Below are 17,673 nucleotides of genomic sequence, written 5' to 3'. Positions count from 1 at the left end.
TCTTTAATATTATTACATTTAATTTTTATCAGTCTATCTCTTACTAGTAGTTTACTAAGGAAGAAGTAAAGGAAGGAAGAAGAGAGAAAGGGAGGGCAGGAGGAAAGTGGGAAGGGAGGGAAGGAGAAGACAGCAGTAAGGACCACCACCTACCTCTAGAGCATTAGTATAGAAATTAAAGATGTAAGGCAAAAATCTCAAAAGACTTCTGAACAAACAATAGTCAGAATGCAGTACCTTGTCTTCCTTAAAGAGTTTCCCTGGTCCCTTTTCTGTGTCTGTAACAGCTGTGGAGACCTTTGCAATATATTTTTTCAGAGCCAGTCTTGCATCTGAAGGAATACGACAATAAAATGCCAATAATAAGACAAAGACTAAAAGATATGCTCAACTACTTACAAGGTACTATTACATATTCAGAGTTTATAAATACTTTATAAATACTGTGTATAGAATGGGCACCTGGGTGCTCAATCAGTTAGGCATCTGCTTCAGCTTAGGTCATGATCCCAGGGTCCTGCAATTAAGTGCCCCCAGGACTGGGCTCTCTGTTCAGCAAGGAGTCTGCTTCTCATTTTCCCTTTGCCTGCCCCTGTCCTTGTGCTCTCTCCCTCACTTGCTCTCTCTCAAGTAAATACATTTTAAAATCTTAAAAGAAAAAAAAAGACTGTGTGCAGAAGATTTGTTAAGGTTATTTTCACTGAATTTCAAGATATATAATACTCAACTAGCACAGCACTTTGGGACACTCACTGTATTCCTAAAATTGTGCTAAAATTTTGAAGACAAATAAATATTAAATGTTATACCTGGGGCACCTGGGTGGCTCAGTTGGTTAAGCATCTGCCTTTAGCTCAGATTATGATCTCAGGGTCCTGGGATCAAGCCCCACACGGGGGCTCCCTGCTCAGTGGGGAGCCTGCTTCTCCCTCTCCCTCTGCTCCTCCTCTCCACTTACGCACTCGCATTCTCTCTCTCTCTCTCTCAAATAAATAAATCTTTTTAAAAAATGTGACACCTAATCCCAAAGAGACCATATTCATTAAAATATCTACTCTAGAGAAAAGAACAAAAAAATCATTCCCAATAGATAAGCTGTCACTTGCTTACCCTTTGTGATCCTTTAAAATAAATTCAAAAATATCTTTTATCTTTTTTTAAGTACTTATTTATTAAGTAATGTCTACACCCAACATGGGGTCTGAATCCATGATCAAGAGCTGCATGCCCCTCCAACTGAGCCAAGCAGGCACACAGCTTTTCTCTTTAAAAACAAAACAAAACAAAACAAAACACAGGGATGCCTGAGTGGCACAGTGGTTGAGTGTCTGCCTTTGGCTCAGGGTGTGATCCCCAGACCAGGGATTGAGTCCCGCCCGCATCAGGCTTCCTGCGGGGAGCTTGCTTCTCCCTCTGCCTATGTCTCTGCCTTTCCTTCTCTGTCTCTCATGAATAAATAAATAAAATCTTTTTTAAAAAGTTAAAAAAAGTTTAAAATAATTCCATTCATTATAGCACCCATAGTAATGTCATCACAAAATCTGCAAGAACTTTTTGAATAAAATTACACTTTGAGAAAAATACAAGACTCAAATAAATGGAAAGGCTTATCATATACCTAGATGGAACAACTGACTATTATAAATTATAGATTAGTCCCAAATTAACTTAAAGGTTGATGTATTTGCTTCCTGTGGCTGCTGTAACAAATTGCCACATATTTTGGTGGCTTATAACAACACAAATTTATTCTCTCACAGTTCTAGAGTCCAGAAGTTTGAAATCAACATCAATAGGCTAAAGTCAAGGTGTTGGCAAGGCTGATTCCTCCTGAGGGGCCTAAAGGGAAAACCCATCTTCTTGCCCTTTTCAACCTCTAGTAGTGACCTGTATCCTTGACTGGTAGCTCTTTCCTCCATCTTCAAAGTACATTAGGTCTCACCTTGATAATCCAGAATAATCTCCCCATCCTTAACTGAAGGATCTACAAAATCCCTTTTGCCATATGAAGTAACATTCACAAGTTCCAGGGATAATGACCTAGATATATTTGATAGCCATTTTTCAGCTCATCACAGCCTGCCCTCAAATTAACATCTATCCCACACACAAAATACATTTACCCCATCCCAACATCCAAAAATCTCAACCCATTACAACATCAACCCATGTCCAAATGCTCATCTAAATATCATCACTTCCAAAGTCTCAAATCTCATCATCTAAATCATCTAAACAAGCTATGGGTGACATTTTGGTGTGATCCATCATCCTGGAGTAAAATTCCTCTCCACCTGAAGACTTATGAGTTCTCCACTCCCAACATACAATGATGGGACAGGCACAGAATAAGAGTTGTAGACACTGCCATTCAGAAAGGGAGAAAGTGGAAGGAAAATGGAAATTATCAGTCCCAAGCAATTTTGAAATCCCACAGGGCAAATCCTATTAGCTGTCAAGACCTAGGAGTAACCCTTGTGGCAGAAGGCTCCATCCTCTTGACCTGTGGCTCCAGCCACAATCATCCTTTTTTAGAAAACATAGTGTGTGTTCGCAGCTGAATAGCTTCATCAGTCCACCTCCTGCCTCTATGGTTTTGGAAGTCCAGTAGGTTTTTTTCTTTTTGTTTTCTCTATCTTCCCTTTGTTCAAATTGACAACATTCTTACTGGTATAACATTTTCAAAAAATGCTGTGAGTATCCTGCAGACCACAGAGACTCATTCCATTAAACAAGAGGCTCCTCCACGGGTCATTGGATAATCCCATTTCTATTTCTGACATCTGCTAAGATAATTGAGGGGAGCCATAAATTACACACCCAATCTCTTCAACATCCACAAAACACTGTCCAGCCACATCCTTGCTTTTTCTCCAGAACATACTTTCCCAACAGTGAATCTCCTAATACTAGCACTTCTACTACCTGGATAGGCTGAGAATTTCCCAAATCATCAAGTCCCATTTCCCTTTTACATAACAGTTTTTTCCTCAATTTATCTTCTCCCCCTCACATTTTACTATAAGCAACAAGAAGAAACCAGGTCATGCTTTCAACACTTTGCTTGGAAATCCCTTTAGCTGAATGTCCAAGTTCCCCACTTACAAGTTCTGCTTCTGACATAAGGACAGGACAGGATTCAGCCCAGCTCTCTGCCATGATTGTCCTTCATCTATTTTCTACTAACATGCTCCTCATTTCCTTTTGAGCCTCACCAGCAGCATCCCTAACATCTGTGTTTCTATCAACAGTTTGCTCAAGGTGACCTACCTTTTTCTATTTTGCACCTCAAAACTCTTCCAACTACTCATTACCCAAATCCAAAGCTACTTCCACTTTCAAGTATTTGTTACAGCTGCACCTCAATTCCAGGTGCCAAAATCTGTATTAGTTTCCTATGGCTACTAAAACAAATGATCAGACTTGATGTCTTAAGACACTAATGTATTATTTTACACTTCTAGGTGCCAGAAGTCTGAGATTGGTTTCACTGGACTAAAGTCAAGCATAGACAGGGCTGACTCCTACTAGAGGCCTGAAGGGAAAACCTATCTCTTGTCTTTTTCAGCTTCTAGCAATTTTCTGTTTTCTTCAGATTATGGCCCCTCCCAAGACCTTCAAAGTACACGGTGCCACTCTCTGCTTCTAGTCACATCACTTTCTTGTCATGTCAAACATCTATTTCCTTCTCATAAGGACATTTGTGATTATACTTAGAGGCCAGCAGGAGAATCTCTCAATCTCCAAATCCTTAATCATATCTGCAAAGTCCATTTTGCCTTATAACATTCACAAGTTCCAGAAATTAGGACCTGGATATCTTTGGGGGCCCTTACCCAGCCTACCATGATCAGCATACACAATCTCATGAAACTTCACAAAGGAGTTTTTGAGAGACTTAAAAAGATCACTCTACAGAGGAAGATGGTAGCAGAATAGAACCACCCTAGGCTCACCTTGTCCCACAAATACAGCTAGATAACAATCATCCTAAATACCTAAGAAATGAACCTGAAGACTGACAGAACAAATTCTATGACTAAAGCAAGAAAAGAGGCCACACTGAAGAAGGCGGTGGCAGAGACTTAGACAAAGTGCCAAGATGGAAGAATTCACCCCACATGAAAGATCAAGATAAAGTCACAGAGATCTAAGCGAAACATAAGTAACGTGTCTGATGGCGAATTTAAAGCAACATCATAAGGATACTCATTGGACTTGAGAAAAGAATGGAAGACTTCAGGGAGACCCCTAACACTGAAATAATAGGGTTAAAAAGAATCTGTCAGAAATGAGAAATGCAATCGTTGAGATTGGAAACAGGCTTGAGACAATGGACACAAAGCTAGAAGAAACATAAGAGTTAGTGATATAGAAGACAAAATAATGGAAAATAAGGAAGCTGAACAAAAGACAGAAAGAATTATGGAACATGAGAATAGACTTAGGGGACTGAGTGACTCCATCAAAAGTAAAACATCTGGATTACAGGTCCTATAAAAAGAGAGGGATAAGGGGGGGGGGGAATTTATTTGAAGAAATAATAATAGAAAACTTCCCTAATCTGGGAAAGGAAACATCTATCCAGATCCAGGAGGCATAGAGAACTCCCACCAACATCGACAAAAGCAGGCCAACATCAAGACATTGTAATTAAATTTGCAAAATACAGTGATAAAGAAAAAATCTTGGGGCACCTGGGTGGCTCAGTGACTTAAGCATCTGCCTTTGGCTCAGGTCATGATCCCACGGTCCTGCAATTGAGTCCCACATCAGGCTCCTTGCTCTGCAGGGAATCTGCTTCCCCCTCTCCCTGCCATTCTCCCTCCTTATGCTCTCTCTATCTCTCTCAAATTAAATAAATAAAATATTTTTAAAAACAAAAAAAGAAAAATAGAAAAAATATTAAAAGCAGCAGGACAAAAGAAGTCCTTAACTTGCAAGGGAAGACCTGTAAGGGAGGCTACAGATTTCTCAACAAAAACATGGCAAGCCAGAAAGGAGTGGCATGATATATTCAAAGTGCTGATTGGGAAAAATATGTAGTCAAGAATATTCTATCCAGCAAGGCTATCATTCAGAAGAGAAGGAAAGAAAAACTAAAGGAGTTTGTGACCACTAAACCAGCACTGCAAGAAATATTAAAGGGGACTCTTTGAGTGGAAAGGAAAAACTAAAAGTGGCAAAGAAAAGAAAGAAGCAGAGAAAATCTCCAGAAACAATGACAAAACAAGTAATAAAATGGCACTAAATATAAATCTATCAATAATTACTCTAAATGGAGATGCCTGGGTGGCTCAGCTGATTGCCTTCAGTTCAGCGCGTGATCCTGGGGTTCCAGGATTGAGTCCCACATGGGGCTCCTTGCATGGAGCCTGCTTCTCCCTCTGCCTATGTCTCTGCCTCTCTCTGTGTCTCTCATGAATAAACAAATAAAAATCTTTAAAAAAAAAAGAATTACTCTGAATGTAAATGGACTAAATGCTCCAATAAAAAAAACATAGGGTATCAGAATGAATATAAAAAAATCTATATGCTGCCTACAAGAGAAACCTGTAGATTGAAAGTGAGGGGATGGTAAACGATTTATCATGCCAATGCATGTCAAAAGAGAGCCAGAGTAGCAATACTTATATGGAAAACTAGGCTTTAAAATGAAGACTGTAACAAGAGATGAAGAAGGGCACTGTATCATAACAAAGGGGATAAATCAACAAGAAGACCTAATAATTATAAATATGTATGCATCCAGTATGGGTGCACCCAAATACATAAAACAATAACAAACATAGGAGCTAATTGATGATAATACAATAATAGCATGGGACTTTAACACCCCTTTTACATCAATGCACACGTCATCTAAACAGAAATACAACAAGGAGATAATGGCTTCAAATGACATACTGGACCAGATGGAATTAACAGACATATTCAGAACATTCCATCCTAAAACAGCAGACTACATATTTTTTTCAAGTGCACATGGTATAGTCTCCAGAATAGATCACATACTGAGTCACAAATCAGGACTCTACAAGTACAAAAAGACTGAGATCATACCATGTATATTTTCTGACTACAATACTATGAAACTGACGTCAACCACAAGAAAAATTTGGAAAGATCACAAATACACAGAGGCTAAACAACATGCTACTAAACGATGAATGAGTCAACCAGGAAATCAAAGAAGAAATTTAAAAAATACATGGAAACACATGAAAATGAAAACACAATGGTCCAAAATATCTGGGATGCAGCAAAAGCAGTCCTGAGAGAGAAATATACAGCAATACAAGCCTATCTCAAGAAACAAAAATCTCAAAAAGAAAAAAAAAAAAATCTCAAATAAACAACCTAACCTTACACCTAAAGGAGCTAGAGAAAAAAAAAAAAGAAAGGAAGCCCAAAGCCAGCAGAAAGAAGAAAATAATAAGGATTAGAGCAGGAATAAATGATATGGAAGCTATAAAAAACACAATAAAACAAATCAATGAAACCAGGAGTTCATTTTTTCAAAGAATTAAAATTTATAACCCCAGACTTATCAAAAAGAAAAGGACCCAAATAAATAAACTCATGAACAAGAGAGGAGAAATAATAACCAACACCACAGAAATACAATTATAAGAGAAGAGTATGAAAAACTATATCCCAACAAATTGGACAACCTAAAAGAAATGGATAAATTCCTAGAAACATATAAACTACCAAAACTAAAATGAGAAGAAATAGAAAACTTGAACAGACCCATAACAGCAAAAAAACTGAATCAGTAATAAAAACTCCCAATAAACAAAAGTCCAGTGCCAAATAGCTTCACAAATTCTACTAAATATTTAAAGAGGAGTTAATACCTATTCTTCTCAAACTATTCCAAAAAAAAACAGAAAAGAAAAACCAAATTTATTCTATGAGGCCAGCATTACTGATGCCAAAACCAGATAAAGACTCCCCTAAAATGAAAACTATAGGCCAATATCCTTGATGAACATGGATGCAAAAGTTCTCAATAAAATCCTAGCAAACAGAACCCAACAGTACATTAAAAGAATCACTCACTACCACCAATCATGGCCTCATAGAATAAATTTGGAAGTTTTCCTTTATTTTCTATCTTTTCTTTAAATGTTTTGTAGAATTTGTGAACAAATCAAGTGAGATTTATTCCTGGGCTGCAAGAGTGATTCAATATTTGCAAATCAATCAATGTGATATACCACATTAATAAAAGGATAAGAATCATATGATCCTGGGTGCATAAAAAGCATTTAACAAAGTACAACATCCATTCATGATAAAAACTCTCAACAAAGTAGGGCTAGTGGGAAAAAAAACTCAGCATAATAAAGGCCACATATGAAAACCTACAACTAGTATCATGGGAAAAAACTAAGAGCTTTTTCTTTATGGTCAGGAACATGACAAGGATGTCTACTATCACCACTGTTATTTAACATAGTACTGGAAGTCCTAGCCACAGCAATCAGACAGCAAAAAGAAATGAAAGGCATCCAAATTGGCACAGAGGAGTCAAACTTTAACTATCTGCAGATGACAACATACTCTCTAGAGAAAAGACTGCACCAAAAATTGCTAGAACTGATACACGAATTCTGAAAATTCATAGGATACCAAAACAATATCCAGAAATCTCTTGTATTTCTATACACCAATAATGAAGCTGCAGAAAGACAAATTAAGGAATAAATCCCATTTACAGCTGTACCAAAAACCATTAGATATCTAGAAATAAACCTAACCAAAGAGGTGAAAGACCAGTACTCTGAAAACTATAAAGCACTGATGGGAGAAATTGAGGATGCCACAAATAAATAGAAAAACATTCCATTCTCATGGAATAGAAGAACAAATATTGTTAAAATGTCTATACTACCCAAAGTGATCTACACATTTAATGCAATCCCTATCAAAATACCAACAGAGCTAGAACAAACAATCCTAAAATTTGTATGGAACCATGAAAGATCCTGAATAGCCAAAGTAACCTTAAAAAAGAAAAGCAAAGTTGGAAACATCACAATTCTCGACTTCAGGTTATATTATAAAATAGTATGGTACTGGCACAAAAATAGACACACCGATCAGTAGAACACAATAGAAAACTCAGAAATGAACCCAAAATTATATGATCAATTAATCTTTGACAAAGGAATGAATAGTCAATAGAAAAAAGACAGTCTCCTCAACAAATGGTGCTGGGAAAACTGGACAGCAATATGCAAAAGAATAAAACTGGACCACTTTCTTACCCCGTAAACAAAAATAACTTCAAAATGGATGAAAGACCTAAATGTAAGTCAGGAAACCAGTAAAACTCTAGAGGAGAGCATAGGCAGTAACCTCTTTGACGTTGGCTATAGCAACTTCTTACTAGACACATCACCAGAGGCAAGGGAAACAAAAGCAAAAATAAACTATTTGGACTTCGTCAAGATAAAAAGCTTTTGCAGAGGGAAGGAAACAATCAACAAAACTAAAAGGCAGCCTATGGAATGGGGGAAGATATTTGCAATTAACATCTCTGATAAACAGTACCCAAAATCTGTACAAACTTATCAAAGCTAATACCCAAAAAACATGAAGACATGAACAGACATTTCTCCAAAAACGCATCTAGATGGCCAACAGGCACATGAAAAGATGCTCCATATCACTCATCATCAGGAAAATACAAATCAAAGCCACAATGAGATACCACCACCACACACCTGTCAGAATGACTAAAATTAACAACACAAGAAACAACAGGTGTTGGTGAGAACGTGGAGAAAGGGGAACCCTCCTACACTGTTGATGGGAATGCAAACTGGTGCAGCCACTCTGACAAACACTATGGAGGTTCCTCAGGAAATTAAAAATAGAACTACTCTATGACCAAGCAATGCAGTACTAGGTATTTACCCAAAGAATACAATACTAATTCAAAGGGATATATGTGCACCCGGATGTTTATGGCAGCATTATCTACAACAGCCAAACTACAGAAACAGCCCAACTATCTATCACCTGATAGACAACTATACTGACGTGGTGTGTGTGTGTGTGTGTGTGTATATATATACACATATAAATATATATGTGTATATATACGTATATATATATTTCATTATATATACAATGAAATATTATTTAACCTTAAAAAAGAATGTAATCTTGTCATTTGCAAGGATGTGGATGGAGCTAGAGAGTATTATGCTAAGCGAAATAAGTCAATCAGAAAAAGAAAATGCCATATGATTTTGCTTCTATGTGGAATTTAAGAAACAAAATAAGGGAGCAAAGGGGAAAAAAGAGAGAGACAAACCAAGAAATGACTCTTAACTATAGAGAACAAGCTGATGGTTACCAGAGGGAAGGTGGTTAGGGGGATGGATGAAATAGGTGATGGGGACTGAGTAGAGTGTTTGTCGGGATAAGCACTGGGTATTATGGGGAGTGCTGAATCACTAAATTGTACATCAGAAACTAATATACACTGTATGAAAAAAACAAACAAAAAAATAATATACACTGTATGTTAACTGGAATTGAAATAAAAACTTAAAAAAAAATCACTGTAACACTCAACTGTGTCATCTGTAGTACCTAAGCCTCATTTATCTATATGTAAAGTGGACATAATAAAGGAGGTCAAATTCAGACCCACATCGGGAACAGTTTTTTTGTTTTTTTTTTGTGTTTGTTTGTTTTTTAAGTAGACTCCATGCCCAGCATGGAGCCCAACACAGAATTCAAAACATACAACTCTGAGATCAAGACCCAAGCCAAGATCAAGAGTTGGGACATTCGACCAAGCCACCCAGATGCTCTGGGAGTAATATTCATGTATAGGAACCAGTTAACTACTATTCTTGCTTCCAGCTCTTCACAGCTTCAAATCCATCATTCACATTGCAAGCAAAATTAATTCCTAAACTTGAATCCAAGGTTTAGATTTTGGCTCCACTATTTGGGTAACCTAGAGTTGGTGGTAGTTGCAGAATTCCAATACAGGCTGGAGGAATTAGTCAAAAGATGAGACTAAAGGACTTGTCATGAAACTGCATTTGTATAACAAGCACACTGATTTTATTGAGAACATATGTTTATTTGGAGGGCTTGGTAGAGAAAGGAGTTTATTCCAGCATCCTCTTAATGCCACCATACCCATATAGTGTATTCAGGCTGCTATAGCAAAACACCACCGACTGGGTAGATTACAAACAATAGAAATTCATTTCTCACAGATCTGGAGACTGAGAAATCCAAGATCAAGGCAACAACATGATTGTGGTCTGATGAGAGCCCTCTTCTTCATAGCTGGAACCTTCTCACTATGTCTTCACATGGTGAAAGGGGCTAGGAAGCTCTGTGGGAACTCTTATAAGGATGCTAATCTTATTCGTGAGGGTTCCACCCTCATATCCTAAGCACCTCCCAAAGGCCTTACCCCTCCTAATTAACTATCACATTGGGCATTAGTATTCAACATATGAATTGGGAGTGGGGGGAACACATTCAGACCACAGTAATACCTTAACCTCTCTATGTTTCACCTATAAAATGGAAGCATTATAGTACAGTCCTCATAGGATTGTTGTAAGGACTAAACAAAATGAAGTATGATGCATTCAAGTGCCTGGGACACAGTAAACCACCCAGTAAGTTTATTACGTCACTCCTCTCCTCAAAACTCTACAAATGACTCTCTACTGACTACTGAATAAAACACAGAGCCCTCAGATATCCATCTAGCCACAAAGTACCTTTCTAACTCTGTCCCTTCCAACAGTCATCCAGAGAGTCTACTCATTATTTACAGAGGAACATTGCTACCTGTCAACATGGCTCACTCTTTCAGTTCCTCAGGTCTCTGCTCAGACATTAGTTTATCAGAGTAGGTCTTTCCTGCTTGCCCTCCATAAAGGAACATACATTCACTCATTCACTTGCTGGCAACTTTATAACCCCCTTACCACTCTACTCTTAGTAGCACTTCATAAATCTATAGATTTAGACAGGTGTATTTTGTGGGTCTCCCTACCAGAAAGTAGGAACATAAACTTCAGGAACATAAAGATTCTAGTTTTGCACCAGGTCGTGCATATACTCTCAGGTCCTAGAACAGTATTAGCACACAGAGGTACTCAATAAATATTTGCTATATAAATGTTGACAAAGAATTTCTCTATTATGTTTCCTCGACCTAAGATGCCCTCTCTGCATTGCCATCTTCTAAAATTCTACTCATTCCTCAAAGCTTACTCAAATACTATTCTATGAAATTTCTGATTTCCCCAAGTAGAACCCATTGCTCTTACAACCATTACTCGATTATAGTTTGAGCTAGCTCTAGTTTAGTCTGTCTTGTAATTTTTACTATCTTGTTTTTTGCTTCTACCTGTAGATTGTAAGCTCATTAAAGGCAGGGTCCATGTCTTATCTTTTTATCACCCATACCAAATTTCCCACCCCTCACCCACTATCTGACAGTACCACATTGCCACCAAAGGGACATAGGTTAAAGGAGGAAGGGACTCAATATTTGCTTAACTATTTAAAGGGAAGGACATTCCAGAGTGAAAAAAAATAGAAGCAGATGCTAAATTGTGTGAAATGGTATGGCTGTAGCAACTTTTTAAGTAGATATAAAACTGCCATACCTCAGAAAGCTTGAAGGAGGTATAGGTAAATTATTTCCACAAAAACTCTGTTAATATGATTACAGAATTTATTAGCAAGCAAAATATTAGTAAAGTCTTTATTTTTCAGAAAAGGGAGAAAGTTCAAAACATTCTAGAAAAAGGCGAGGAAAAATACCCCTAAAACACCCAGTAAGAGTACCTGGCTGGCTCAGTTGGTGGAGCATGCAACCCTTACTCTTGGGGTTGTGAGTTCAAGCCCCATGTTGGGTGTAGAAATTACTCAAAAATACAAGAAAGAAAAGAAAAGAAAGAAAAGAAAAGAAAAGAAAAGAAGAAAAGAAAAGAAAAGAAAAGGAAAGAAAAGAAAAGAAAAGGAAAGAAAAAAGAAACCCAGTAATTGGCTAGGTGACACCTTTTAGTTCCAATGTAGTTCTTTATGACATCACTAAATTTATCCCTGAATCACTATGACTGATGATGTTATATCATTATAACATCATCAATGTATATTTGCTGACTAGGATCTTAAATGTTGAGTGGAGCACCATATTAACTGATTCCCAGAGCAATCCTGCTCTGTGACCAATTTTTTGGCTATCGATTTTTTTTCCCCAATTGCGAAGGATGTCCATTCAAGGACTATCCCTGACATTTTCTCTGTTGTTTATCTGCTTCCTTAGGGAGAGCTTCTGCATTTGTGATGGAACAATCTGGACAAAGGTCGGATGGGAGATTTTTCCAGAAGAAATGCATTATCTGAAAGTTAAGCCTTCTCCATCTCACTGTCTACCTTACCCTCTGGACAAACTATGCTGTAATTTTGCTAATATGGATATATTTCAGGGTTCTTTACATCTCCTTTATATTTTAGTACAAGCTCTCTTTTTAATCTTGTCTGTTTTATCTGTGCATTACCTGTGGATGAAATGGAAAAAACATCAAAAAAAGGTGAATTAGTAATGCAAATAGTAATAGTTATAAAATACTTAGGACTTTAAAACATAAGATTATCAGCTTCTTTGAGGGAAAGTAGCATGTCTTATTTCTCTTTGTAACACCTCCTTGCCCCCCACCACTCACCCTTCAACATGTAGTACAGTATCTTGCACATACTAGGGGCTCAACAAATGTGTATTGAATTAGAAAGTCCTTAATATAGTTCATCCTCTCTCAAGTTACAAAATATATCAGGAATGTAGTAAGCAATAATGAGTAGAATGGGTAGGAGATGACATTATCTGTCTGGGGCCATAGGTATAAGTCATTCAATCTTTCTCCACTGCCTCATCCATAAAATGAAATATCTGGATGAAAGATCTGTTAAGTCCTTTCCAGATCTATCTGAGAAAGATAAATATGTCAAAGTTACATATATTTTCCTTTTTTAAATAGACTGTAAACTAATTTCTAATGTTAGGATAATTTTCTGGGAAATGGTACTCTTAAACTAATTTCCCATTTTGCCAATGGCACTGTATTTTGAGGCAATCTTAAAAGCTCATTGACCTTCACAAGAATTAGATATTTATAAAATTACTATGATTTGATTGCATTATACATTGAGGCTGCTTAGTAAGGAGAAAACATTTAACTAATATTCAAGTAATTTCTTTCAGCAGAATGCTCTTATAAAAAGCACATATTAAATGCTTGTTGATGGTGAGAATGATTGCTATAAATTTATAAGGGAGCATATACAAAAGAGCATTTCTTCTGCATTTACACCTTTCTTCTACAGTAACCTTTCTTTTATATAGATAATATGTAGTGTTTAGAGTTTAATGTACATATCTAGAAAACAAATGTAATTTGAACTACAGTAAGAAAAAAATCTGTAATATCATCTTTTTCTTCTTTTAGCTGAAAAAAACAGCCTCCACAGATACATTTGGTAATGACCTGGAAAATCAGTCCATCTATGACATTGATCAAATACTCTGCCGGCTGGTGGCCACAACATCAATGATGACCAAGTACCTGAATCAGGTGTCCCATCATCCTCCAGCTAAGAAAGTCAAGCACCGAAAACTAAAGAGGAAGAAGTATGAAGGAGGAGAAGGAGCCAGGGGATACTAGACCTATCCATGTGCAAATGTAGCTCAGTTCAATATGAAGATTACACAAGAAATCTGTTGAGACAACTCATGTAAGGATAAAAATGGTTCTTTGAGAGCCTTTGTAATTTTTTTTTGTCACAAACTTTACTGAATCTTTCCAAAGAAGTATGGGTTGAAAAATTATTCCCATTCAGCTAAAACAGCATCCATACTTACTAAAGTACCAAGAAAAAGATTGTATACAATCACTTCTTCATGTTTAAGTGTTTTTTTCTTTTTTGTGTGTTAGATTACTAATCATTAACCAAAATTAGAATAGAATCTTGATTTAGTGTTTCAATAAATCTCTGATTTAAATATTTGTGAAGTGCCTGGATAGCTCAGTGCCTATTTCCTAATCTCAGCTCAGGTTTTGATTTCAGATCTCAGCTCAGGTTTTGATTTCAGCGTCATGAGTTCAAGCACCGTGGGCATGGAGCCTATGATAGATAGATAGACAGATAGATAAATAGATAAAATTAATTTGTGATTTTTCTTACTTTCCCGAACAGATTTTTTGGCCACACAAAAAATTTTAATTTCCCATCTCAGATTACTAAAATAGTATGGAAATATTAAGAAAAAGAATAATTTTTTTTAAGTATGAATTTTTTTGGGATCCTTGGGTTACTCAGTGGTTGAACGTCTGCCTTCAGCTCAGGGTGTGATCCTGGGGTCCTGGGATTGAGTCCCATATCAGGCCCCCTGCACGGAGCCTGCTTCTCCCTCTGCCTATGTCTCTGCCTCTCTTTGTGTCTCTCATGAATAAATAAATAAAATCTAAAAAATAAAAGTAAAAATAAAAGTATAAAATTTTCCATTTTCATTATGGCAAATGGTGAATTAAGTATTAATATTTTTAAAATATCAGGCTTTGGTTGATAAGGTACCTCAATTTTTAGAACATACTCCATACATTTGTTGATCAGCCACCTCAATTTTTATAAGTACGGTGACCATATTTTTTTCCAAACAAATTGGGAGACTTATCTGAGGAATAGGACATAAGATTTGATTTAAAACATGTTGAAAATGCCAGAAAAACATATTTCCCATAATACCTAAGGGAGGAAAAAGCTTTTGAAAAACAATTCTTTAAAAAAAATTATTGAAACAGTCATAATTCTACAATCTTTACAAGTAATAGAATAGTGCCTGCATAGGTTACTGTGGATTATTAAGTTTATTTATGATTCCATTTTCCAGACTCTCCTCCTTACTTCTAATCTCCCTTAGCACAACCCTACTCGTACATCTCCAAAAATGTTTCTTCCAACCCTTTGGAGTTCTGACCTGTTAACCAATTCCCTCTAAAAGAACACTGATACAAATTTATTTTAATGGGAACTCTTGAAAAGTCTCCAAATCTCAAAAATCCAAAGAAATTGATCTTTAATAGCGGAATTATCAACAGTGTGGAGGAGACTCTTTTTAGGGTAGGTATTGGAGTAGACAGGCTTTAAACAGGATGCCTGGCCAACTGTCTGGAAACTTAGAGACCTGTCCCATGAGCATTCCCAAACAAACCCATAAGAAGCTGGATTAAACCAGACAGGCCCAAGACAAAGAAGGTGAGAAACCCTGATCAGGTAATGAAGAAAATATGCAAAACTCTGCTCCCAAGAAATCCCCTCCCCAAGTAATGAATATTCCACCCTCTAGTTAAGAGCTGTCAATAAAAGATAGAGACCCAAAGCTAGGGCATGCAGCTCTCCCTTGAGCTCACCTACGCTCATATCTCAAGAATATACTCTCACTTTAATAAACTTTCCTACTTGCACCACTCAATCGTTGTGGTTGGTCTGTTCTTGACACCAAGAGCCTTTGTGATGATATCCCGGGAATGGGTGAGGCAGAGGCCTCCGGGCCAGGAAATCTTCCCAGTTCATCTGGCAACATAAGGAGTCTTTAATCACTTAAACCTCTCCAGGTGACTCCTACTCTAATTACTAGAATAAGAAATAGCAGTGGTTTAAACTCTCTTTAGGCTGAATTAAACAAATGTTAAGTGTTTCCTTAAGTAGTTTGTGTTTTTGACATTCCACAGCTACATTACAATGAAGCTCCAATCCTTACAATTCTATCACTGATCTGAAAACAGAATATTAGTTTATAGTACTGTAGTCTCCTTTTATCTCAATTATTAGTAAATGTTATGTATAATACCCCTAAGAATGTAAGGAGCCAAACTAAACATGGATATTAGGAAAAAGGAAACCACTGGAACTCCACACCCATAAGTTCCAAACTGTTCCTTTTCAGAAAAGTTACAGTAAAATTTGTCCCTGGTTTGTGTTTTTTTAAGTACTATGGGTCATTCTTCAAAAATGGATTTTAAATTACACAATGTGAATTTCAGCTATAATAGCTATTCATGGGAGGTCAATTAAATTTGTTATTTTCTTTTTACTTACAGATCTAACCATGAAATTGAAAGTATTCTTAGAAATATTGCCCTAGAAAACATTTAAGACAAGTGGACAATTATCTGTAAAATAATCCACAAGGTATATAACTCACCTTTTTCTTCCCAAATGTGCTATTTTCCTCCAATTTCCTTTATCTGTTCTCCCAGTCCTTTCTCATTTTACTGATAAGCAAGTTCCTTATTGCTACCAGATGAATCTTCCTAAATACCACTTTCATCTTCTTCCTTTTCTACATAAAACCTTTCAGTGGCTCCCAATTGCAACAAAAATGAAATGAAAACACCTTAGCCTGGCATTTCAGCGTATAATCTGGCTGTAATAACAGCAGTAGCATTTTTCAGGTGCTGATCACACACCAGGCCTTGTGGGAAGTGCTTTGTATCATCTTATTTCATTCCTCACAACAATCCCCAAAAGGTTAGGAACTATTATTGGATCCTTTTTTCTGGAAAATAAACTAAGGTTTAAAGAATTTAAGTACCTTGTCCAGGGTCACATAGGTTTCAAGTGGAGACACCAATATTTAAACTCCAGCAATTTGATTCAAAAGCCCATGTACTTTCTCTTTTATGATTCCACCTGTGCTGTAGCCTACCTTGGCAAATTATGACTTGCTATTCTACTAAGGCAGTCTCATCACTCTCCTCCCAATTTGCCACATTCATTCCCAACCCTCAGCCTGTGCTCACACCCTGTCCCCTTCTATTCTATTAAGATCCTACCCATTCTACAAGGCCCAGCTCAACTCCAATATGCTCGAACTTCATATTCTCCAACCACCCCATAGCATGGACCACCTCCTCTGCTAATTTTAACCCTTAATTATAGTCTTTCTGGTATTATGTCTATAGCTTATCATCCCTCACCTAACAAATGTCCAGAGGGCAGGAACAACCAGTTGTACCTACAATAATGCTATTATCATGGTTGGCATTTAATAAATGCTTGCTGACAGCATAAATGCGGAGAACTATGCAAAATGAACACTGTGAACTTCACAAGTACTATTTTTTTAACCAGTGTGTGTACACATACATAGTTACGCAGGTATTATCTCCCTGGAATCTCTAAGCTATGTTCTCTACAGGATTGTGTAAATGCATTAAGCAAAATATCACTAAAACTCAAAATAGCACATAGCTTTTGACCTGTGAAGCATTAACATACGTGCAGAAAAGTGCAAAAAATTATAAATGTACAGTTCAATGAATTTTCACAAATGAATACACCATGTAACCAACCAGTTACCAGATCAAGAAAGGACATTGGGGCAGCCCGGGTGGCTCAGCGGTTTAGCGCCGCCTTCAGCCCAGGGCAGGATCCTGGAGACCCAGGATCGAGTCCCACGTCGGGCTCCCTGCATGGAGCCTGCTTCTCCCTCTGCCTGTGTCTCTGCCTCTCTCTCTGTCTATCATAAATAAATAAATATTAAAAAAAAAGAAAGGACATTGTACCCTAGAAGTTCCCCTCATGCCAGAAAGGTAACTGCTATTCTGA

At 37.1% G+C, this 17,673-nt stretch overlaps 2 protein-coding genes across 9 annotated transcripts in view; one reads left to right on the top strand and one right to left on the bottom strand.

Moving 5' to 3' along the window:
- ANKRD45 (ankyrin repeat domain 45) overlaps positions 1–17,673 on the bottom strand; it is a 51,077-nt gene that overhangs the window by 9,167 nt on the left and 24,237 nt on the right. For 7 of the 8 annotated variants that reach the window (XM_049112273.1, XM_049112276.1, XM_049112274.1 and 4 more), the window contains one exon: positions 238–332. In XM_049112273.1, the coding sequence (XP_048968230.1) occupies positions 238–332 (95 nt within the window). Of the gene's footprint in view, positions 1–237; positions 333–13,801; positions 15,637–17,673 lie in introns of those variants that run through there. The other variant, XM_049112277.1, reaches the window with a different exon arrangement.
- Positions 12,155–13,799, top strand: TEX50 (testis expressed 50). The gene is made up of 2 exons (XM_025430301.3): positions 12,155–12,599; positions 13,512–13,799. The coding sequence occupies exons 1-2, from the start codon at positions 12,276–12,278 to the stop codon at positions 13,725–13,727; spliced, it is 540 nt and encodes a 179-aa protein (XP_025286086.1). The 5' UTR covers positions 12,155–12,275; the 3' UTR covers positions 13,728–13,799.

The sequence above is a fragment of the Canis lupus genome, chromosome 7 (assembly GCF_003254725.2).
Source record: "Canis lupus dingo isolate Sandy chromosome 7, ASM325472v2, whole genome shotgun sequence".
Classification (NCBI taxonomy): Eukaryota; Metazoa; Chordata; class Mammalia; order Carnivora; family Canidae; genus Canis; species Canis lupus.
The sequence above is the reverse complement of the archived record's forward strand: the minus strand, read 5'-3'. Positions and strand labels throughout refer to the sequence as shown.